The following is a 24889-nucleotide window of genomic DNA, read 5'->3' as shown; positions in this document are numbered from 1 at the left end:
CGCCTAACGCGGCGCTGTGGGTAAGTCCTCCATTCAGGGAGCTTCCTTTAATTGGAACTTCATTGAATTCCAACAAATTTTCAAACCTCTTTGAGTACAAATTATTGAGATTTGACTGTAGTAGCAGTCTTGGGCTAACTTTTGTGGTAGTGTTGCATTTTGTCACGTAGTGCTCAGGTTAATTTGTGTGCTTTTGTATTTAACAGACATAACTCAAGTTCTTAAGGATTCATCTTTCTGTAGTCAATTTCTTTTTTGTAGAGTAGGAACATAATATTCCTGACGAGTGAGTACACTTTTGTAAATTTTATTCGCTAGCTTACTACACAGATTACTGATTTTGTAGGGCTTAATTTTATTTGAACAAATTTCTTTTAGTGTTTCTGGGTCCCTTTAGCCCCATTGTAAAAAATAAACTGGGTGGGTTGTTGTTGTTATGTTGCTTATGGTCCAACAAGTTAAAGGGGACAGTAAGGTTTTCTTAAGTCATTTGTCATGCATTTGTTTCAGGTGATTCGCAAGGGGTGGATGTGCATCCACAACTTGGGCATCATGAAGGGTGGCTCTAGAGACTACTGGTTTGTGCTCACATCGGAGTCTATCTCGTGGTACAAGGACGAAGAGGCAAGCAGATCTGTCTGTTCATTCTAATTTAAGTTAATTTACCTCAAGTACTGTTAAGCAAATGGTGAAATTCTTGGCTTGTTTAGGTTAGTGAAAAAGTATTAGCTTTGTTGTTACATTTTAGAGTTTCCATCTAATTGAACATTCATGGCACGTATTTCTAAGTAAATCACTTATACAGGCATGCTAGCTACTGGTGTTTCTACTTTCTCAGTATTTTTAGTCTTTTTGGTTTTGAGTATTGCTCGCAGGTATTTACACATTGTAAAGCAAACCCACTCTAGAAATGAAGCTATTGTCATGAAGACAGCCAAGCAAAGAAGGTTGTGCTTTTTCAATTTGTTAGGATTTCGAAAGAAGCTACACTCCATGTTGATGCCAGGCATGGGAAAAGAAAAATTTTGGTGCTACATTCGAAAAGGCGTGGCTGTTCCAATGTTTTTCGGAAAGAAAATGGCTCAACTTTGCCCAGCAGAGCATGTGCACATGTGCAGAACATGTGTTCTGCATATTTAGTCTTGAGGGTTTCCAGTCTCATTTGTCACCATGGAGAATAGTAACTAATAAATATTGCAGTTTCTAGACAGCTTACTCTTGATGTTTGGATTTAAAATTTGGATCTATTAATGAAAGAAAATGTGTGCTGTTCACTGAAGCACATGTTAAAACACTGGCTGCACTGCTAGCTGAAAAAGAATAGGAGGAAGAGGGAGTATGTTTTTTGAGCACAATGAAATAGGAGCTTGTTTAGCTGCTGTTCAAGATGTAGCAGCCTGCCATATATAGCAATGACTATACATAATGGATTTCAAAATCTAGAACTTTTGGCATGAACTGAATCTCTGATATTCGAATTGATTTAACAGTATTGTTGATGCAGAAAGATTTCAGACATTGCATTGCCGATACCCAACTGGTTAGACATTTGCATAAACCAACTGGCTAGTGCAACAGACATCCTAATATAACACATGAGTTTTATGGTGCTTGCCGTGTTTTTTTTTTTTTTTTTTTTTTTTTTTTCTGTCAACATATATTGTGCCAGTGCGCCCTTTAGAACAATCCTTTGTTCACTGGTTTTTGAGCTTTGTTGAAACTTTGGTTTTTCATTATATAGAATACATTCAACTCTTTTGTAGTTATGTTTTATTTTAGTTTCTTGAAGTCCAGCTTTCATAGGCATTTGTGGTAATGTATGTGACATTGTATTGTTTTGTAATACTCTCTGGTTTGTTAAAATACTGGTTGAGTAGCACGGTGGTGACCGATTTACAGGCCAAAATTATATTCATACTTGTCTATTCATTTTTCACATTTTCCAATATTTTAGGAGAAGGACAAGAAATACATGCTCCCTCTGGATGGTCTAAAAATTAAGGACATTGAAGCTGGTTTCATGTCTCGAAGAAACACATTTGCACTTTTCAACCCTGACCAAAGGTACCTTTTCTTTACCTTCCTGTGACTGTTTTTGCATTCAAGAAAGTTTCTTTGCAGCTTTTCATGTAGTATAGGATTGAAACTTTGTCTCAAATGCAATACATAAATATTTTCCCGATAATCCAGTCTCGGATATGAAGTACATACTTTTATGGGCATTTATAAGTGCTGCTGGTTTCTGTACTTGTGGGACTTCTAACAGTAGTTGGTTCTCTAGCATACCTCTGTGGACTTAGATGGGGACTTTGATGTTCTAGTGGTGTGCTCACCAACAGCTCTCTTCTGTCCTTATGTTTTAACATTTTTGTGACCTAGTGCTTAAGCTATATCTAAGCTTCCCTCCCCCCCCCCCTTTTTTTTTCTTTTTGCTGTTGTGTATAATCGATGCCAAAATAATGCACTATTTTTTTAATGTAGCGATGTAGTGGAACGAACATGGTTGAGGATATGATACTAAGGTGAAGCATTCCTACTTCCTGGATACTTATGTTCGGGGGATGCGCAGTTACGACAACAAAATATTTATTTCTCCAGTGGTAACTTATAAAAAAAAAAATAGCATAGCTTGCACTGGAGGGGCAATGCTAAAGAGACAGCGTAGCTGATGGCCACCTAGCTAGTCCTGGCTTTTGGGCTAGGCTAAGCACTACCAAGTCATTCTCAGCATTTTCTGGAATTTATTGATTATTGATCAATTATTAGTTAGCTATTGATCGGCTATCGCAAAGTATTGGCCACGTATTTGGGCTAGGCTAAGTGCTACTAAGTCATCCTCAGCATTTTCCTGAATTTATTGATTATTAATTGATTATCAATTAGCTATTGATTGGCTATCTCATGGTGTTGGCCACATATTTGGGCTAGGCTAAGTGCTACCAAGTCATCCCTAGAATTTTCCTGAATTTATTGATTATCGATTGGCTATTGCAAGGTGTATTGGCTATGTATTTGGGCTAGGCGAAGTGCTACCAAGTCATCCCCAGCATTTTCTGGAATTTATTGATTATTGATTGATTATCAATTAGCTATTGATTGGCTGTCGCAAGGTATTGGCTATGTATTTGGGCTAGGCTAAGCACTCGAGAACAAGTTAAGGACTGCTAAATGTTAGGCCTAACGTTAAGAGACTGGAAGAGAGCGATGTGGATCGGAGAACAAACTGGGATAGCCGATATTCTAGTTGACATTAAGAGGAAAAAATGGAGCTGGGCAGGCCATGAAATGCATAGGATGGATAACCGGTGGACCATTAGAGTTACAGAATGTATACCAAGAGAAGGGAAGCGCAGTCGAGGACGGTAGAAAACTAGGTGGAGTGATGAAGTTAGGAAATTCGCAGGCGCAAGTTGGAATCACATAGCGCAAGATGGGGGTAATTGGAGATCGCAGGGAGAGGCCTTCGTCCTGCAGTGGACATAAATATAGGCTGAGGAAGATGATGAAGCACTACCAAGTCATCCCCAGCATTTTCCGGACTTTATTGATTATTGATCGATTAGCTATCGATTGGCTAACGATGACTAACTAAGCTTAAGTAGTTCCAACCATGCTTAGCTAGACTTAGCCAGGCTCAGCTTCGCTAGTTCACAGGGGTATGTGCCATTGTGCTTGGACCCTTTCTGCAACACCGCCAGGATTGGCCCACATTTCTTGTGGATGACTAATGGAATAACGGCCGGCTTAAACAGCTCCGCTGTTAAAATAGTGTGACAAGAATTTAGTATGACCTTACAAGAGCACTTGCAGTTCAACATCAACCCTGTTTATATTCTATTCTTTATTGCATACAATATAAGTACATTTAGGGTATGAAATAGATACCGAAGGAGGTCTCATAATCAATGACTGTAAGGGCGAGACCTCCTGTTAATACTTACAACGGGAAAAAAATATTTGTTATTATAGCAAATGGAAAATTGGTGTATACATGATTAAAATACAAGCATAAGTATGTAATAAATAAAACATAAGTATGAAAGAAAAAAAAAAGATACATAAAATATGTATTGTATTTTCCGGTCTATAAGTCGCACCTTTGTATAAGACGCATCCCCCTCAAAACAGCAATTGTTCCGGAAAAAAAAAAAAGCATATAAGTAGCACCGGTGTATAAGACACAACTGTTCGTTCGGTAAGTGAATTTAAAAAAATTACAATGACGTTTCACTCCGTGAACGCGGGTGACGAGCAAGCGTATGGGTGCCATATATTTCCTATATAATTGCGATAGCAATGATACAGACATTCCAGGCGCATTTCTGCCGTCGTGGTTGCCGCGATGGTCCGTATAAAGTGCAAGGGCGATAACATCGTCCCCGTGCGCTGTATGCTGAATCGTGCATAAGGGAGAAAAGCAGGAAGGCAGCGCGGGAGGGAGGGGCGGCAGCCTGTACTCTGGTAGCAACTGTGTAGCTTGTGCAGCGGCGCGCGCCATATCTTGACAGCGATCTGCAGATGCGATGACTTCGGGGTCGGTTGACTCACGGTCAGCCTGCCGCCGCTTGCTTTGCTGCTCCGTCCTTCTCGCACGCCGCTCGGGAACTCTATTATGAGAAGAACCCGGTACCTCGATAGCGTGCACAGAACCGGTAGCAATTAAGTCAACCAGCATGCTTCGCGTCGCCATAACATCAAATACGATTTCGATGGCAGTTTTTCCGGAAAAAAAAAAACGTACATAAGTCAAGCGTACATAAGACACACCGACGAAAAATTCAGGAAAAAAAAGCATCTTATACACTGAAAGATATGGTAGAGTCAACTTATACATATTGCAAGAGCGTGCAACTCGAGTTTATATGAACTAATGGCAGAATATTCTTTAAGGTTAGTGGGCAAGGTATTCCATAATGAAGTTGAGGCAAAATTAGCGGTGAATTCAATAAATTACGCAACAAAATGTTAATTTGTGAAGCGAATCTTGTAGAAGCGATGTGGGGGAACTGATCTGGGTTAATAAGGGCTGTAGGGAGTTTTCCATTGACGAATTTGTAAAATAAAATGCCGAGGGAGTATTTGTTTAATTTATCCAAAGGAAGTATGTTCTGATCAGAAAGCAACAAGGAAGCATTAGCTGTAGGGTTGTTAAATGTCATGATACGTCTAGCCTGATTTTGAATGTGCTGCAATGGGGACAAATGTGTGGGGTAAGTGTTACCCCATGCAGAGATACAGTAATTAAAATGACTGAGTAAATGCGTAATAAAGTGATAACAGTGTTTTAATATGTAAGTATGACCTAGCTTTTAATATTATTCTAATGCTGCATACCGATTTCTTCATTAGTTGCGTATCCTTTAGATGCGTATCCAATTTTATCCCCAGGAAGGTAGTATTGTCGGAAGCAAATATGTTATTACCAATGTGAATAGACGGAGTGCCAGAAATGTACCTATATTGTGTGAGGAAAAGATAATAAAATTAGACTTCTTAGTATTAATACTTCGTCCATTACTCCAGCACCAGTTCAACACATTGACGGCGTCTTTTTTAATTTTGGATAAGAGTAAGTCTATACATTTACCTGCACTTAGTATGGTAGTGTCGTCAGCATAGAGTGTACAATTACATGAGCTTAGGCATAATGGCAGGTCATTGATATAGATTAAGAATAAGAGAGGACCAAGAAGGGAGCCTTGCGGCACACAAATATTAGTACTTTAGGTAATGAGTAAGTACCAGATATGTATACCGATCGTTCTCGATCTTGTAGCTGCAAAGCAGGGCCGGTTATTCCAATCGATTCTAGCTTTTGAAACAATGTGCAGTGAACAATGGAATTTAATGCCTTTGAAGGGTCAAAGAATAACGCAGCAACAAAATTACCAACATCTGTTTCTGTTTTCATGTTGTCTGTTAAAGATATTAATGCTAGCTCAGTAGAAAAGCCTGGCCAAAAGCCAAATTGAGTTGGAGAAAGAACGTTAAATTTTCCGAATAATTATTCAAATGAGTAACCATAATTTTTTCATTATCTTTGCTGAAGAAAGAAAGTATGGTAATGGGACGATAGGTCGAGGCGAGGAATTTGTCACCTTTCTTAGAAACAGGAATTAGCTTGGTGTTTTTTAATGCTGCCGGGAAAATGACAGTTTCATATATTAGGTTGATGTGTGAAAACGTGTCAGATTGAATGGGCTATTAATTTAATGTGAATGGAGTGAAAGCCGTCCTGTCCTGCACTCGTGTCACAAATTGCGTTTTGAAACTCTTGGCAACTTGCTGCTTTGGAAAACTGTCCACTGCACTCCCTTTTGTATTTTACAAAATGTGCAACGCGATCTGGCAAAAGCTCGGTGAACATATACCCCTGCTTATGGCACCACATGGAACCACAGTTCACAAGTGCATATTTGGTTGTACTCCTAATGTGTCACTGTTTCACTCACGTAAGTGTTTCGTTGGGTTGTTCTATCAGTGCTTTCATATATGTGGCACCTATGCTCACAAAGCTGCATTTTGACAAGTTTGCTATGCAGTATTTTTTAGATATTGTTTGTGTGGGTGGGTGATGCAAAACTAACTAACCCCACATTGTCTTTCTTACTGGCTCATATTTCACATGGTGTTATGTAGTGTTCACATGTTTTGTGAACTTATGTTCTAATTGATTCATAATGCGGAGGTGGCATTTCGAAAGATAAAACTTTATTCTTTACTTAGTGTTCATGACATTAAGCAATTGGCTATGAAGTAACAGCTGTCATGCTACGCCTTTCATTGATGTAAGAAAACAAAAGAAACAGTCCTCTTTAATTTGCAAGATGTAGGGTTGTTTTATGGCCAATGTAAGTGAGCTGGGTTATGAGAGAGCAGCTTTTAATTGAAAGACTGTTCATGGCTTCCGCTGGAGGAACGTATACAAGGACTACAAGCAGTTGGAGCTATCGTGCGAGAGCCAGGAGGAGGTGGACTCATGGAAGGCATCGTTTCTGCGAGCCGGTGTGTACCCAGAGCGGGCACAAAGCGCCGCAGGTGATGGCGAGGGGGGCTCAGATGGTGGGGGTCCGGAGGGCAGTGGATCGTCCATGGATCCGCAGCTTGAACGCCAGGTGGAGACCATCCGCAACCTGGTAGACTCCTACATGCGCATTATCACCAAGACCTTCCGTGACCTGGTGCCTAAGATCATCATGCACCTCACCATCAACAATGTGAGAATCCATGCTTCTTGCTCCTGTACAGCCATATCGGCCCATTTTGTGGCCAATTCTTTGCTTTGTGCATTCAAACTAGTGACAGTTGTTGTCTTGTTCACTGTAATGTTTTCTTTGGGCTGGATTATGCTTGCATAGTGCTTGTGATTACTTTTGAATTTTTTGTCTTATTTGTACCTTCATAAGATTGTGACACTTCATGCCTGTAGTATGTACAAACTTCAACTTGTGGCTCCTGTGTGGGTCAATGTTCAGCATTCAATAATCGCTTGTAAAGAGTAATGTTAAGACATTGACTTGTTTTCAAGTGTTTTTTTTTTTTTCATTTATTCTGGTGGAGGATATTGCAATTTTTTTTTTTTTTTTTTAGTCTTCTTTGTAGGACTTGGTTCTTCACTTTTCCTATAATGAATGGTATTTTTATGTGTTAGATGTTTGCCGGGCAATATGCATGGCATAGTTAGCTTGAAAGACAATTTATTTATGCTTGTGCTTTTGTGTTCTTTTGCAGACTAAAGAATTCATCTATTCAGAACTACTAGCAGCACTTTATGCTTCAGGTGATCAGGTGAGAAATAATTTAGTGCCAGTATTTTTACATTTTAGTACTGTTTAGTGCCATACTTTGTATATACATTTCATCTGCATTTTTCCTTTAAAGTTTAATCTTTGGTTGGCAAGTGTACTGACGTGCTGAAAAGTTCTTGACCCTGCCAAGAAGGAAATCAAAGTGCCAGGAAGCTTGCAGCTTGTTAGTGTACTGGCTAGTATTCTGGTAGCACAATTTTGAATAATTCTATACTAGTATTGAGTATCAAATACTGAGCCGGATACTGCAAAAATCTGAAAGTGCCTGCTCTGGTCTAAAATTGCTGAAAACATGGTGCACATTGATTACAATGCCCATAAAGCACTGCCCCCATTCCGCCACTCATGAAAGTTGCTTAAGTAGACACAGTAGGCTCTGCTTTCATTGCCAGCTCACAGAAGTGCACACATGTCCCTGACAGCCTTGCGAGTGTGAACAGAATGCAGATTGTTAAGGCACTGTGGAAGTAGGGATGTGGTCGGCAGGTGCACAGTGCTCCCACTCCTGCGCCAGATTGCGCCATACGAGATTTCCTGCGCCATCCTGATAAAGATACTTGATTTTGGGCCGAAGTGCGCCAAAATTAGCGCCTGCGCATTACGTGTGTAGCCGCAGTGGCCCGCAAACATGCGTAGCGCGCGTGACTAAAGCGGCTTCATAAATCGAACGGCGACCGATAATTCGGGCTAGATGGGGACCGTCTAAAGGTCCAAATAATTGGGAATGAATGAATGTATGTTGTTTACTGGTGAAATAATTGGGAGTCTGAAATATCCAAATTCTCCAAAAAAGAACTAAATTTATTCCGCCAGTGGCTAAAAAAGTACGTTGTTCTCGGTTGACCACTTTCGGGGATACGTTCACTTTCACAGGATTTCACGTCACTAGCATCAGCATCGGCATACTTGGTATAGTGTGCTAGGAACGCTATCATCGGTCGACGTGTCCAGTGCTACTCGCGCGAAATGTCGCGAAAGTGAAAGTATCCCGGAAAGGGGATCGTCCAAAAATAAAGCCAAAGTTTGTCAATACGGTCCTGCACGCACTTACGCTTGCCTACGAGCTGGTCAGTCTGTATCTCTACCATTGTTATGCTGTCACCACAAAAAGACAAAAGTACAATTAATGCATGCACCGAATCTTCAACCTTTGGCAACGGGACCGCGATTTTGTAGCGATGCCTTTTCCGCTGCCACTCCTTGCGCTTAAAAAGAGACGATTAGAGTACTGGTGGAAAAAAAGCAGGGCAAAGATGGATACGACCTGATCTCTTAAAATCATAGGTAGCGGTACAAGGTAAGTTTTTGAAGAAAAAAAAGAAAAAGATTAACAAGAGGTATACAAAAATGCTAGATAAGGAACATGTAAGGGGATGCCAATAAATCATCATCATCATCGTCGAATCCAATTCAAGTAGTAACGGCGCAGAAGCGCATTTTATTGCGAAGCGCATTTATGCTGTCACTGTGGATGTCACTTTGAGGCTCCGTATGAAGTCCAAACACGGCAACATCGTCGCCGCACGCCGTATACTGTATGTGCGAGCGAAACCTTGCGAGAGAGAGAGAGAGAGAGAGAGAGGCGGGGCGGAAGTGCGCTGCTTCTGTTGCGCGCGAGGCACAGCGGGGGAGGCGAGAAAGGGAGGGGTTTACTTCGGCTTGTCAGTGGTAGAAGAACAGTCCTTTGCCTGTGTTATATGGTATCAGCCGGCAGAGAACGGTGGATGATAAGGGTGGCAGGTAGAATTGAGCTGAATGCATTGCTACAACATCGCCGCGCAGGAGTCGACTGCGCTATCATAGCCGAATGACGGCGTATGACGGCGTTTTTTTTTTTTTTTAGACAGTCACTGTCCTCGTCGGCGAGACATCGAGGTTCGGCGCCGCTTATACAACTGAAGTCGCCGCGACCGTGCCGCTAGTTAACACGTCAATGACTAAACGCTGGACGCTTGGAGCCAGCCCGAATGCACTCCCAAATGGCTTGCCGGAGTTCGCTTGCCAACTAGGCTTTGCTAGTTTCGGTTTCCAGCAGGTGTTGGCAACATGGCCGACCACCATGCTGCAGCGATGCCAGCGACGTATTAACGCCAAAATATTGCTATTTCCGCTTAACTCGGCAGTCCAATTAGCACGCAGTTGTGGAGTCAGAGTCCGAATTATATAGAATGACGTACTTTAAGGTGTCCGAAGTTTCGGTCGTCCTTATACTTTAAATTTATGGGCCAGTGATGGTCCCTCAAAGTTGTCCAAATAATCGAGCTTGTTTGAATTGCTGGTTCGAAGTAATCGGTCGACGCCAGTTGTGAATCGTCCAGTTGCTGAAAGGAGGCTTCAGCTTTACGAAGAAAAACAGACCGTTGAGAAGTACCTGGTGTCGTCTGAAGCAATGACTGAGCGTTATGAGGGGCTCATCAAGGATGGCCTGGCTCAGAAAAGCATTGACATTGAGTCTGGCCACGTGTTTCTAACTGATGCTAGAGCCTTGCTGAAAACGTAAGTGTCAGCTGTCAACGAAAAAATCATATGATGTAAAAGGCAACATCTGAGCAGCTTCACTCAACTTGGAATAAACTAATTACAGCACACTGTGTGAACAGGTTTGTTTTCATCATTTAAATTATAGGGAAACTTATGTATTTAGAGGCAGAGCAACATTGTTTTACAGCAAGCAAATACTTTCTGGAATAACGCTTTTCTATTTTAACTGTTTGAAATAGCTTAGGATGTGTCCAGCAGCTGGCCTTTATTAGCTCCAAAGTGCTCCAAAATCTGTATCTGGATGCTCCAAACTGCTCCAAAATTAAGATTTTGCTGCTCCATAAATTGCTCCATATCTCAGTTCGTCAGTGGCACCACTGGGTGCATATTGCTTGGTGTTTCTTTGTGGATAACTGATGAAATCTGCATCAGCCCGTTGGTTTGCTTCTCTCTGAAGCTGTGTATGTACTATCGACCAAGAAAGTTTACGGACCAAGGGATCTGACAAAAAGCTGAATATCTCCGCAGCCTCAAAATGCAGCCTGGGATTCCCATTTCCAACCTCTATTGCAATATGCGAACAACATTGTGATGTACGGTTTTAATGGCTACTTTTAAAGGCTGCTCGGATATTTAGCGTTTTCTGAGATCCCGTGGTCCGTAAACTTTTTTGGTCGATAGTACATGTGTGATGTATTGAGACATCATTAAAGTTAAGTTACAGTGTGGATGTATAGTGCTAAGAGGAAGAGCATGATATTTTAATCATGGTGAGATAGGGAGACTTTTTTTACTTCATTAAACAGGGATTTGCTAGGTTGAGGTTAGGCTGCATTGTTCCACTGCTTATTAGTGTGCAATAGTTAATGAGTGAAGTTCTTTTCTGCATGTAAAATTGAATGTGAGGATTTCCTAATATTGCCTGTATACACTGCAGAAGTGGGTGCTTTACATAGTTTAAGTCCTGGCTCGCACTCGAAGCAGTGGCAAAACCATGGGAGCGCACTCCTCCCCAAGTTGGAGTTTTGGGCTAACGTGCCCCCACTACCAGCTTGAGACACATAGCTTGTCTTCACTTTGAAATGCACAAAAAGGGTGCTTTATGGCGTGTTGACTCACCATCAAGGCATAGAGATGATTACAGCACTTCAGTCAATGAAGGGAATTGCTTCCCGATATGTACAAAAGGCAGGAACGACCAACAGCTACAGCATTCTTTGGCAGTTTTTGTCCATGGATGAAAGTGCCCAGTAAGTCCGTTCAGCCACATGGGGCTATAGCTATAGTGAGCTAGGTCAGGGGGCCACCTTGTTCAATGGCAGTGTGGGACCAGGTGCATCCCAAACGTTAGATATCCAAGAGCACCGTATATAAATTTGCTGGTCGAAATTTGCTCAGTACGCCTTGTACACTGCAGGAGAGAAATGGCGAGGCAAGGGTAAGGGGGGCCTGCTGCTCAGGCACCATTTGTACACGTGGCGCATGGTATAACACGAGCTGTGCAAGTGGGCAGCAGGCTGTACATTGGTGCCCGTGGCCCAGTTAAAGTCTGACTGCAACACAGTTTTGGACCGCTAAAAATCCTGGTTTCAGATAGCGTAACTATAAAGCAGCCTCTGTGCAAAATTCTACATTTTAAATAAGAGTGGATGCGTTGCGAAAGGTTTGCAAAAGTAGACGTTTTTCTCGCTGAAACTAAAAAAAATATGGCTGCGTTATTGATTTCCGGAAGTGACGCATTACTCGAAACGCACAACTCCTCGGCATGACCTCCGAGATTGGGCACCACCCACGGTTGCCTACGGCGTGCTGAAAAATCTCGGAGGTGATGTGCTGGGACTGACGTTATATCCGCTGACCACCAGGTGCACGTGTCGTCTGCTTATGTGCTATTTAAAAGCTTAAATATGAAAATTGGACAATTACTAGTTGTGCAGCTGTGCCAGAATTGCTTCACTAGTATGTAGTACTACTCACTTACTGCCAATTTAGCCAAAGGGAAATTTCGTTGCGATTGGCCTTTAAGGCAGAAATGTCACTTCCCCAGTGATTGCTTAGGGTGAATGGCCCAAATCGCATTTGTACCAGAGGTGTGGCTACACGACCTTCTTTGTGGTAAAATTCCCAGTTGGCTTCTGCAAGTTTCACTTGGTCTCGGCTTGTTCCAGTTGGTTATCTTGCCATGGCCAGTTAGACATGTTGATCCTATGTACACATTTTCTTTTTTAAGGACTTTGACACCTTGGAGCTAAAATTTCTGTACTGTGATTCCTACTGTTGAGTTAAAGCTTGCTCCTCACTTCAAGCTCTGCCCAAACTCTCTCGGTGATTTAATAGCGGATTTTAGGGACAACCAGATTGCAGATTTTCCATGTGTATTGTAGCAAGACATGCAAAAGACAGTGACTACACTAGAAAGTGAATGAAGGTGCTTCAAAACAGGATGGAGAAAAATGGTGTGACCAAGCAAGATGGAATGGCAGGAGGAGACAATGAAATTGACACAAATGTGCAGAGGGCAGCAAAAAGCAAGAGACTTCTGTGGTACCTACTACAAATGGCAAATATGTGGGAGTGTGTCCTAAGAGCTTGTTTTGCTACTTCGAACTAATTCCAGCTCTCCCAAAAAGTCTTATTTTTATGGGAGTGAAATGCAAAGACACCCGTGTACTTCGATTTAGGTGCATGAAAAGAACCCCAGGTGGTCAAAAATAATGTGGAGTCTCTCTCACTACAGCGTGCCCTATAATCATAACATGGTTTTGGCATGTGAAACCTCAGAATTTAAACGATTTAGCTGCCAAAAAAGTGCTGCCAAAAAAGTGCTGCCAAAAAAGTGCTGCAGTTTATTGCTTCACTTGCTCTGCATGTTAGCTTGGTAATTACAGGTGCTATACATGCAGTGTTCTGTGCAGTCTGACGATTCTGGATTTTTTGGTCCCTGGTGGTGATTGACAGCATTGGCATGTATTGTGCAGACGCAGCTCATGGAAGAGAGCCCTGAAGAGGCACAGAAGCGAGATGAGATGCTACGCATGTACCATGCCTGCAAGGAAGCTCTACGTATTATTGGCGATGTGTCCATGCAGACATCTTATCAGCCAACACCACCGCCTGTCAAGGATGACTGGCTCAAAATGCAACCCCCCGATTCTCCACGGTGAGCACAGTTAGCAAGCACTATACTTGTTGTGTGCTTTGAAGCTTAATCTATGACTGTGTGTACCTGTGTGCATTCTTACTTTAAGGTAACCTTTTAATTTAATTCATCATTATTCTGACTTTCTCCAGGAGGTATGTCCACCAGGGCAAAAGCCCAAGGGTGACACATCTGGTGTTTAGTTAAACAGGAAATGAAGTCCGTCTCCATTTGAGAGAACATAAACCAATTAAAGGTATACTGAAGAGAAAATTAGAGCAAGTGGAGTGGAGCTGTATTAATAAATTTCACTTCTACAATACCAACGTAGCTACTCATACCATTTTTCTGGCTTAGTAAGCCAAAAAACGCACAAAAATGAAAGGCTGGTTGTGATGCAGCCTTGAAGCTCCCCCATGAGCTCGCCGTTAAGTCATGGATTCTGATGGTGTCTGCTCTGGGCCTAAATTATTGTTTGTCGGTAACCATGGTCAAACCTTTGCGTTCTCTTTCAGTCATGTAGCGAGGCAGAATCGCCAACCGCATGATGACTACGTGTGAGCATGACTGCCTGGAAATATGAAAATTCTTTGGAGTGCCTGTGGCAGCTTAGGTGGAGCATTATGATCGTGACAAATCGCTGATGTGCAGGCCGGCCCCTCCCTCCCCGGGGGGTCCCCGGAGGAATGTGGGATCTTCCCGGGCACCCCCCCCAGTCCCAGCGGCGGCCAGCCGGCCAGCCCCAGTGATCCCATCGCGGCCCGATGCAGCGGGCAGGCCACCCCCGGCAGCCCCACCCAGGCCTATCAGTGCCGGTTTCCAGGCACCCCTTGTGCCTTCGTGAGTATAATGCCTCCAGCTTTTTATCTTGCCCTTTACATGCACTCACCTGCGAACTAGCCCACTACCGGCACTACTTGCTTTGGTTCTTGCAGCCTGCTGGCAAGTCCATTTGACAGTGTGGAGGGTTTAAGTGTGTGTGTGCACTCATGTTGAGTGTATTAGGCTATGTTCACACTTGGTCTCGAAGCAGGTGGAAGCGGCAAAAACTTCGAAAAATCCACCCGCCTAGGTGGCAAAACAGGCGGAAAACCAGGCGGCGAGCAAAATCGGTCTCGGACCAATTTTTTTGCCTTGGCAAAGCGGAAACGCGGCGGAAAGTCGTCCCGCTCGACCGGAAGCTCCACTAGCATGTAAACATCCGGTCGTAAATTGTACATGGCACCAAAAGTCTAGGCTGCAATGGTGCTCGACGCGATCTAGATCCATCACTTGCTCTACAAGAGTGGTACTAAAACGTACTGTCAGCAATGCTCGCGATAGTATTCAACGTCGCGTGACTGGAGGTGCGGCAACAAAGCCTTGGCGTGACCCAACTTGCGCTTTTGCAAAGCCGGGCGAACCCACCACCGCCGCTTCCGAGGTGCCCGCTCCCTCTGTTTATTCATCGTCCATTTCTAGGAAACAAGTAGGTAGAAGTATAAAAAACAATTTCTTCTCCCACTTGCATGGCAGGAAAAAGTTGGGCAGATTCCTCGTTAGTGCTCCGCAATTCTCCTCGCACGGGCGCGGTATATTGCAGACGTCGCAGGGCGCTTTTTTCGTTGCGCAGTGCTTTTGTCGTCGCGACAGTAGATTGGGAGCATAGGTCTCGGGTCTCACGTAGGACGCGCAGGCTTCGTCGAGCCCCAACACAAGGGCCAGCCCAGGTTTTAGCTTTGGTGTACTGGAGGCGCCGCCAATGATACGAAATGATAAAATGTTATTACAACCTGTGACTCAGCGCTACTGTGCCCGTGTTAGGAGAATTACGGAATGCCGAGGAATTTACCGAAAGTCGCAGATGACACGCGAAGTTGCGCGAAATGAACACTTTTGATGACGGGTGGGACCATGAATGAACACACCGCTCGAAATGGTGCGATAATGAGCGCCACCACGCCGACAAACGTACACAGACTAGATGGATGTGGGCAAAAGCGGCAGTGGCGGCCGCGGCGGTAGCAAAACAAATGTGAACAACTTGGACATGCGCGGAAAAGATTTTCTGGTCGCTTTGGCCTTTCCGCCCTCTTGCCGCTTCCCAAGTGTGAACGTAGCCTTAGGCTCAAAAGTAGCCTTGTGCTGGTTGATGCTTCCTCAAAAATTGTCCACATCTTGAGTCATCAAATCTCTGCTGCAGCATGTGGGTTTAAGGCAAATATATGGCATCCCTAAGCTATTGAGTAGTACAATGGCATTTCTGAGGGGCGCTGCAGCGCAGCCAAATACAGTTGATCTCGAATACAGTCGAACCCACTTATAAGAATATTCAAGTGCCACGAAAATTCATTGTTATAACCGACAATTGTTATAACTGGGTTGAATAAAAAAAAAAAATAAGGGAATGGCAGAACTGTTACGAGAAAACTACAATGGCGGGGAGGCCAGTGCCCCTCCCCACCACCTACCTCCATCCGGCTGCTGATTGTGTTGACTCATTTAACTGTTTAACTCTGCTGCCTGCACGCTCTGACCTGATGTAACAAGTCGCGGCTGTTGGCGTTCAATGGCACTGCTATAGTAAAACCGGCAATTTAAACAATAAACAAATGCTTTCTACGTCAACACGCTTTTATTTACTGAATGAATCAGCAGAATCCTGTTTCTATCTTGCAAAAAAGCAGTGCAGAAGCTGCAATTCTCATTATCTCTTCACTGATTGGTGCTCGCAGCAGCGAAAGCCTCGAGACTTCTGTCACAGCGCGGCCGCGGCGCGTGTCTTCATCTGACACATGCTTTTCACTACCGCGCGCACATCCTGATTATTTTTTCGCCTGTGTCGCCATTTCACCGCCCATCGCGATGTAGATGGTGCTCTTCATCCTCGACAGCTATGCAGTGAGTGCAAATGAAACTGTTGTTTACCGCATCCTATAGAAGGCGCGCGGCTGACACACACACTGAGTCATAATGAAACTACTGTTTGCTGCAACTGCGGACAAAACCGCGGTCGCTCTCGACGCGATCATGGATGGCGACTACTCGGTTATCAAGGCATGCGGCCGACGCGTGTACCGAGTCAAAATGAAACTACACTTTGCCGCTATCAACGCGATCATGGATGGTGACTACGCAGTCATGCAGGCACGCGGCCAACGCGATGCTATGCGCGACGGTGAACGCAAGAATAAAGCCTTTTAAGGCACAAATAGGCACGAAGCGTTCCGGCGTTCCAGTACGATTTTCACTGATGACTATGGCGATGCGAATGCCGTCGCTGCGTTTCGGTGTATGCTAACGCCGTTTTAGCACGATTGCGCGAACATTTACAGCGCTCCGGCACTCCGCCAGCCCAGCGCTATCGGCGCAGTTGGCACGGTCCATTCGTGTTTGGGAGGGTGGCCGCGCAAAGCTATGGGCGCAGCCCATTCGTGTTTGGAGGGGTGGAAGGGCAATGGGACAGAGGCGCGCGAGGCTGGCGATGTGGAGAAGGATGGAAAACAGTGTGCGGCGGTGTGCAGCGGCTCAAATTACTTCTTTTTTTTATTTTCAAGGAGTTCGCATTCCATTCACTTTCGGCACAGACACCCAGTAGCCAGACTTCATCGTTATAACAGATAGTGCGGCATGGGGGCATTGTAAGCAGGTTATTTCACCATAAAAAACATACAAAAGTTGATGGTGCAGCAGCTTCTCACTATTATAACCGATATGTTGTTAAAGCCGGTATCGTTATAAGTGGGTTCGACTGTATACCTAACCCGGATATATTGAATCATTGTCTATATCGAACAGTCGCCCTTGAAAATCCTATGCAAAAGTATAGTGCTGTGCTACGCGTTATCAAGCTCGCATTCATCACCACATTTGATATATCAAACACTGCACCGTGCCCACGCATCCCTGAAAGTGCGCTTCTCCAAATGGGAATGCAATCACTTTTCGCGCCATCGGAAATATTCAATGCCGATCAAATGGCACTGTTTTGGCAGATGCTGTCAAACAAATTGTATCTGAAGGGCAGTACATGCCATGGAGGGAAAATGAGCTAGGTACTTGTCTCGTTATTGTTCGTTATCGCACATTGTTAGTTCGTTATCTGCAAGAGTAGATTGCCGTGTGGCATCAAGAACACGAAAGGCCTCCTGGTTCATTACGTGTTCCACAAGAAAGCATGGATGACCTTTGATCTTTTGAATGAGTGACTCTGGACATGGGATGCTGAACTGAAGAATTCAGCGCCACCAAGTTTGTCTTCTTGTAGGCCAGGGTTTCTGTAAATGGCATTTTAGAATTTGGCAAGTGGCCAGAATGAATTGAACCCCAACTCCTACTTGTGCAGATTTACATTAGTTTGAATAACAAAACCTCTGCACACTACATCCGCACATCGTCAAAAGACCAACGTTGCAGCAGCACTAAAGACTCGTCGCTGTGCGGTTCACTGGTCCAAAATCTATGCTGAACGTTGTCACAGGGCTCTGATGTTCTGCAAGCTGGCTGAAAGCCACTTTCTAATCTAACAGTGTCTGCCTGGTCAACCTGTTGCCGACTTATACTGATCGGGCGTTGAAACCACTTTAGGCGTTATTGTAACGGACACGTTGGGGCATGTTCATGTGTGATACACAGTACAACTGCACCAATGGCTGCACGTTACATAGCCATGCATGCTGATTTGCTTCTGCGCAGTGTACATGTCTACCTTATCCTGAATAAAACTGCAACAAGTACTTCGACTCGCGCAAGGTCTGCCGCGCTCTTGGGGCCAAGCGACGCATGCCTTTAGGTTTCGTGTTGTGATGACATGGGACACATTTGATTACAATCGAGCCTGTTTGGGATTGAATTTCAGACCACGGTCTTCTGCAGCTTGTGCACATGAGCGAATTGTGATCTTGGAATTCAATCCCTGACATGGCGCTCTTTGGCTATAACTGGCCCTTGCGCCATAAAACACCACACATCATCAATCCCTGTATGGCTCGATTGTGCTTGAAAGTACCTAGTGTGACTGGGGTATCAAAGGCCATTTTCAGCGCGAGTAATGTGCAAGATTCGCGTGCAAAGAAAAAGTAAACTTATGTGTGTTCGACAGGGTCTCTGGGAAACTGTCAGATGTGCAGAGTTCTCATATTAACTTCGGATAGGCATATTTTATGTTTCGTATTATCGATAAATTGAACTATTTCATGATCCACTTTGAGTTTGATATATCTGGAACCGGGGACTGTACTGTACTTACTCGAATCTAATGCACACTTTTTCTTGTAAAAATTTAAAAAAAAATGGTGTGCACTAGAATCCAGTATGGAAACAAGGCTCAACCATTCATAAACACTGTTGTCCATGGTATCAAGCCTGCCTCGCATGGAGTGTTTCCTGCATCTGTTACTGCCATTTTTTGCACATAAAAAAAGGTTGCATTCACCGGGCATACGCCACCATGGCTTCATGCAACAGGAATGTCCATGCATCCCAAATGTAGTGACTGTGCAAAGTCAAAGCATAGTCAAAGCCCAGCTGCAGTGGCTACTGCTTTCACTGAGCACCACAAATAGCATGTTGATAAAAAGTGCCCCATCAACTAAAGTAAAAAGTAAAGCAAAAGTAACAAAACTGCCATGACTAGTTATTATCCAGGTAGTACAGTAGCCCTGACAGGTCCCTGCTTTAGATTGATGGATTTGAATGACCTACATACAGCGTTGGAAGCCAGTCAACAAGTGCATTTTGATACTTGCATAACGCCTTTTATATCTGTCTAGGCTCGAAGCTGCTGCTGCTGACAGGAAAACACACAGGTCCATATAAAACTTGACTTGTATGTGTAGTCAAAGAACTGAAGAAAGTAAAAAAACTAAGGAGATTTAGCTAAATACGTATGTGATAATTGGTAAATATGAGCTAATTCAACTCTCAAGTGAAGACCACTCATTCACAGTGGGACTTTCAGCACAGCAGTTATCAGTCTTAGATATCAGTTAACGAAGTGTCGTCATCATGCTATTGTTGTTGACATTGTCTTCGTACCACTGTCACTGTCGTGGCATTGTAATCATAGTGCCACCGTCATCATGCTGTCATCGTGTAATTGTCATGGAGTCTTCGTTGTTATTATCCACTGCCTTCGTTGTCGTACGGTCATCCTTGTTGTTGTTCTCGTCATGCAGCAGTTTTCATCGGCGTTGTGCTGTCTTGGTCGTCCTGGCCCCCCCCTCCCCCTCAATGTCATTGTGTTGTCCTGCCAGTAAATGCTTTGCACAGCAAAGGACTTAAGGTTGCCAAAGGTGTCACTTTTTTTTCATAGAGGAGAGGATACTAAATGTCCCCTCATCAGAGGGTGGGACCAAACAGGCCTTCTCAGTCACTCTGTTGTAGTGTTAAGGATGAGGCACTGCAGTTGGATGACTTCCTTTCAATCTAAGAGTTTTCATTCAAGACTTAAGGTGCTGCACAAAGCACTTTGTAAAAGTATGAATACACAAGTATTAAATGGCTATGACTGGTGTAATCAAAGCTTTTATGGCTTACAGTGGCTTATTATCAATTAAAGTTGTATAGCTGCAATTAGTGAATGGCAAGCTGTCAGTCTAAATGTTTGCTAGTGGTTTCATTAATATATTTCTCCTGTGCACAGCACTGTTGTTTATTAGGTATTCTTTGCGCATATCTTTAACATGTTCTGTAGAGCCTTTGGGGTGCTTGCTTATGTTGTGCTTCTTATAGAGCTATTGCTATTCTTGTTCGTCTTTTTGTTCCTAGGAAAGTATTTGCTGTGTTATTTTGTGAAAGAAGAAAATCGTGACTGTTAGTGAAAGGACCACAGAGTCATCACATTATGGCCCATTCTTTGTATCATTTTTTATGGCATGAATTTGCTGATTCACAGAGGCATTGAGACTGCTGCTAAACTAGGTGCCACTTTTTTACCTCGTTTCATAAGTTTCCATCGCAATTTAGTATTTGTCTTGTGTCTGCCTGTATTGGAATTTTTTAGTATCTTTGACTATGGGATTATTTCTTTTTAATAGGAAATTTTAGTAAAACATGTGCAACTTCCCCTTTTGGATGCAGTGTGTATTTGCTAAAATGTGGAAAGCATTCAGTTTGTGACATATCATTGGCTGATGCTGTAGGATGCAATAGAAAGGTGCAGCATGCAAGCTAGCTGCTTTGTTGCTTGATAACAGTGCTTTGTGGCTCACTGCCCAAATCTACAGACACAAAGACAGTCGTCGTATGGTCTTGGATAGATGCATCAATGCTGTTCTGAAATTTGGGCACATATGTGGCTGTCACTCCACGGCTCTAGAGCAGGCTAGAGTGGACTTGTCCTTGTCAGCACCATTGTCAGTTACTGCACGTTGCCTTTCATGTGTTCAGAGTGTGCCTGCATGCTTCTCTTATTTGTTCAAATATAGCTGGAAAAGTTATTGGGCTCGTAACCACCTCCAGTGAAGTTGTTCATGCGCTCGTGAAGCTCCTCTCTGGTACGATTCTGCAGGCCACACATATGAACTTTGTCATAATTGACATAGCCAAGCAAACAGACAATTTTTTTCCTGCTTAAGCATTTTCCACATTGTGGTGAGAATGCGCAAATGGCTAGGACATTCCAAGTTATATAGTCAAACCTTGTTATAATGAAGTAGCATTTGACATGAAAATGCCTCCGGTATGTAACAATATTTGTTATATGCATTATAGTCAAATATATCGAACCTCAATTTAATGAAATTCGGGATGTAACAAATTATTTTCACTTCCTGATCTTAGTTCCATTGAAAACCGTGTATTTATTTTTGCAACTTAATGAAGTAATTTCGTGACATGGTTTTGATTTAATGAAGTTTTTGGCTATTTCAAGCATGTACAGCCGCCCAATTCCTTAACTGGCGTGCGCAAGCGGTGACTTCCTCTGCACCATCGCCTTAAATTAGGAACAAACTTACAGCTGACTATGCTATCTGACTATGCTCACAAAGCTCATGAAGATAGCATAGTCATTTGTAAGTTTGTATTTCGTGCGCTTTCTTTAAAGGCAATTACAAGAAGCTCCTCAATCGTACTTAGTTGCAAACACTTCATTCGGCCATTTTTAAATGTGATCTACAACTTTCGTATTGGCACTTTCTTGGTGAAGCCAATATTTAAAAAGTTTGGCATTTAGTTAATACTAAGTAATTGACTTTGCAAAAAAAAAAAAAAACGCAGACTAGGACACGCAATCCTCAACACCACCGAGTTCGTTTCAGCCTCCTAGCACACTCCGTCGTTTTTAAAACATTGGCTACATTTAGCTGGGACACCCTGTAGATCACCCTACTACAGTATAGACCACTTATAACGTAACCGCTTATAGTGCAGGACCGGATATAATACGGTCTTCTCAGACTCCCGCTAATTTTCACATAGCACTCTATGTATACGCGTATCGCTTATAGTGCAGTTGCGGGACACGAAATACCGGTTACAGTGCGGCTGCCTGGAAGTTCGGTAGACAACCCAGACGGCAAACGCTCCCCTCAAGCCACAAATAAAGTATTTACTCAAATCTAATGCGCACTTTTTTTTCGATAAAACAGGTCCAAAAATTGTGTGCGTGTTAGAATCGAGCACGACCCTAAATCTGCGTTACCATATAGCCGTCGGCATTTCAAAATGGCCGCCTCGCACGCGCTTCGAGCCTAGCTATTCTCGAGCCTAGATACCGTAGCTTCTTCCATGTGCTGCAGTACACATGCTTAGGCAATAGTCTACCGTCTGTCCTCACGTTCTCTTCGTCTGCTCTATTAGCATGAAGCACCGAGTTCATCATGATGCCGCATTTAAAAGGAAAGTGATCATGTGTGCGGAGACGGATGGAAATCGGGCCGCATCACGGGTGTTCGGAGAATCCGAAACTTGTGTTCGGGACTGACGCAAACAGAAGGAGAGGATTTTCGCCAGCGAAGCAATGTGGAACGGTTTCAGTGGACTGAAGCAGGACGTAATCTGCGACAATCCACTTCGGCGATACAATCACCTTGGCCCTATCTTGAAAGCAATCTGCGACGGGGAAAGTCCGGCGCATGCCGTGTTTTCGCCGATTATAGGTCGCGTTGAAGCGAGAGGCATGATAGCACGAATGTCAATTCACTCGCCGCGCTTCGTCGCTTGAGCGTTCTGACACTTCGTTTCCACGATCAAAGAGCGAGATGTGTTCATGTTTGCTTGTGCGCACGTGATACCGTACTTGTTTATTTATGTTGTAAGCGAATACGGAACCTAGAGCACGGTGACAGCGACAGCAGAAATGTGCCTGGAGTGTCCATTATCGCAATAAAATAGTTGTTTTGGTTATAGTGCGGATATTCGCGACTCCGGTGACTTGCGTTATAAGCGGTCTCCACTGTACAGAGTACAAGGAGGCAAATGGAGGGACCAGGTGAACTTGGACCAGATCAATTCATGTGAGCGACAGACATGACAGGCCATTGCATAGGTCGGATAGGGCAAGCTCTCTGTTCTCTTTACTCTCATTTGTACGAGATGTGTTCACGGATTTGTTCCCACTTAGCATCAGTGTTCATTTACAGATTTTGAAGTGTGAGCTAATGTGAGAGTGAGTAACACAATCTCTCATACTGAAACTTATGGCTGCATTTCATAACTAGCGCTGAAAGTATATGTACTGTGTGTGAATTTTTTATGAAAAAGATTGATAATTCAGTGCCCTAACGCGAGTTGCACCCTTTAAAGCATTAGTGCAGCAAACGACAGGTGCCATATTTTTTATTATACAAACAAAAACTTTATGCCTTTTGTGACTGCTGTGTGTATTACTGGTTGTTGCCCTCTGCAACGCTAACTGTTCTTCTCTCTGCTCCTTTTCTTCCTGACCTCTTTCCTCTCCTGCCCACCTCACCACTTAAATTTGGCTCCTTTCGTTCTCACTTTGTTGATGCTGTAACAAATTTTACACTTGCTTTATATAACCCACTCTTTCCTCTCACTTTTCTTTCCATGCCTCTTTCCCTGATAATCTGGGGTTCTCTTGTCGTTTGCTTTGGTCCCCCTTTTTGTTCGTCCACTCCCCTGTGGGCTGGTTTACACACGTGGCAGGCGTGGCTCATTGCCGAGCGTGCCGCCACGCGTCGCTCAGGGGGCCGTGGACACAATGCTGGACGCATTCGGCATGCCCATGAGCAAGTGAAGAGCCCCAGCGGGCAGGGTGCAGCGGGAGCCGTTCGCTTCTGTGGCTCCAACTGCTTTGTCCTGGGCTGCCCGCTCTGCAGCACTTCTTCCCGCACCTTGGGCCATGGCAACCTGTCTACAGTGGGGCGCTGCCCCGGCTGCTGCACCTGCTGCTCCCTTGTGCTCGAGGGTGGCCAGCAGCCACCATGCCCACCACCCTTCCTCTTCCTCATCCTCTTGACAACACCCCGTCTCTCTCATGCACGGCATTTCTTGTTGACCTGCAAGGCCTGGCTCCACAGGGCTCAGTGTCTCCACCTCGATTACTTGCCATTGTCTAGATTGACATTGAGTTCCGGGGGAGGGAAGCATTGCGAGTACACCAGCAAGGGCAGCAGAAAAACGGAGAAGGCTGCATGGCTTACCTCTGAGAGCAATTTGAGGATCTCAAAATTGTGAAGAAAGTGCAGAAATTTGGCTTTGCCTTCCTTCTCCTGGAAAGTAATTCACTCTGCTTGGGAGAGGGCGTCTAAAAATTAAGATACTGCCATGGTATGCCTTGTGTGTTAGCGTAGAAGCCTGGCTGAAGTTTAAGCAATTTTTGGGGCATGCAGCCTATGCACTTTGTAGAAGGAGGTCATTCTGCTATGATTTTTACCTGTAGTGCTGTTTGCACCATTGCATCTACTAGCACCAAGTGGTAGGCAGTTGTTTGTCACCAGAAGTTAATTTTGAGGCTTTGGCAGAAATAAAATTACTACTATGCCAAGCTTGTTGGGCATCTGGATTTCTCATCATGTTTCTACGCTAGCCAGACCCTTGGTGAAATTGAGTAGAGCTTGCTTGTTGATAATTGTGGCCTTTAATTGGACTCGTCTTGCAGCCAGGAGGGAGTGCTGCTACTATGTTAACAATCACAGGTTGTGGTTACTTGAGGCACCAGCTATATGCAGGCTGGTATTATAATGGTAGCTGGTTTGTTTTTGTTGCTGCCTTGCAAGGTTATGATGCATTTCGTGAGATCAAGAATCACCATAGTAAAACATTTATCATGTAGGCTTTGGTCAATGCTGTGACATTTCTTGGAACACTTTTTGAAAAGGCTCGCTGTCCTTTGATGGGTGCAGCAACACAATATCAATTCTGATAAGCTTTGGTTTTATGCTTAATTGTGCAAAATTTTCATTCTTTATAAAAATATCAGTGGAAGTTCAGCGCTTGTCTTTGTCCCTCCTTGTTTGCTGCACTGGTATGCCATCAAAATGCAGCATCATTGCATAACCAATCTGATTCTGCCAAG

The 24889-nt window shown here is 43.8% G+C and overlaps 1 protein-coding gene across 7 annotated transcripts in view; it reads left to right on the top strand.

The window, feature by feature from the left end:
- The window catches only part of LOC119436970 (dynamin), a 156799-nt gene that overhangs the window by 48817 nt on the left and 83093 nt on the right, over nucleotides 1-24889 (top strand). For 3 of the 7 annotated variants that reach the window (XR_007464797.1, XR_007464796.1, XM_049660141.1), the window contains exons 14-19: nucleotides 511-624; nucleotides 1955-2065; nucleotides 6915-7217; nucleotides 7732-7788; nucleotides 13268-13449; nucleotides 14080-14268. Coding sequence is in view for 5 of the 7 variants with exons in the window: in XM_049660141.1 (XP_049516098.1) it covers nucleotides 511-624; nucleotides 1955-2065; nucleotides 6915-7217; nucleotides 7732-7788; nucleotides 13268-13449; nucleotides 14080-14268 (956 nt within the window). In the remaining 2 variants the exon portion in view is untranslated. Of the gene's footprint in view, nucleotides 1-510; nucleotides 625-1954; nucleotides 2066-6914; nucleotides 7218-7731; nucleotides 7789-13267; nucleotides 13450-14079; nucleotides 14269-23517; nucleotides 24202-24889 lie in introns of those variants that run through there. The other 4 variants (XM_049660138.1, XM_049660139.1, XM_049660142.1 and 1 more) reach the window with 4 other exon arrangements.

The sequence above is a fragment of the Dermacentor silvarum genome, chromosome 1 (assembly GCF_013339745.2).
Source record: "Dermacentor silvarum isolate Dsil-2018 chromosome 1, BIME_Dsil_1.4, whole genome shotgun sequence".
Taxonomy (NCBI): domain Eukaryota; kingdom Metazoa; phylum Arthropoda; class Arachnida; order Ixodida; family Ixodidae; genus Dermacentor; species Dermacentor silvarum.
The sequence above is the reverse complement of the archived record's forward strand: the minus strand, read 5'-3'. Positions and strand labels throughout refer to the sequence as shown.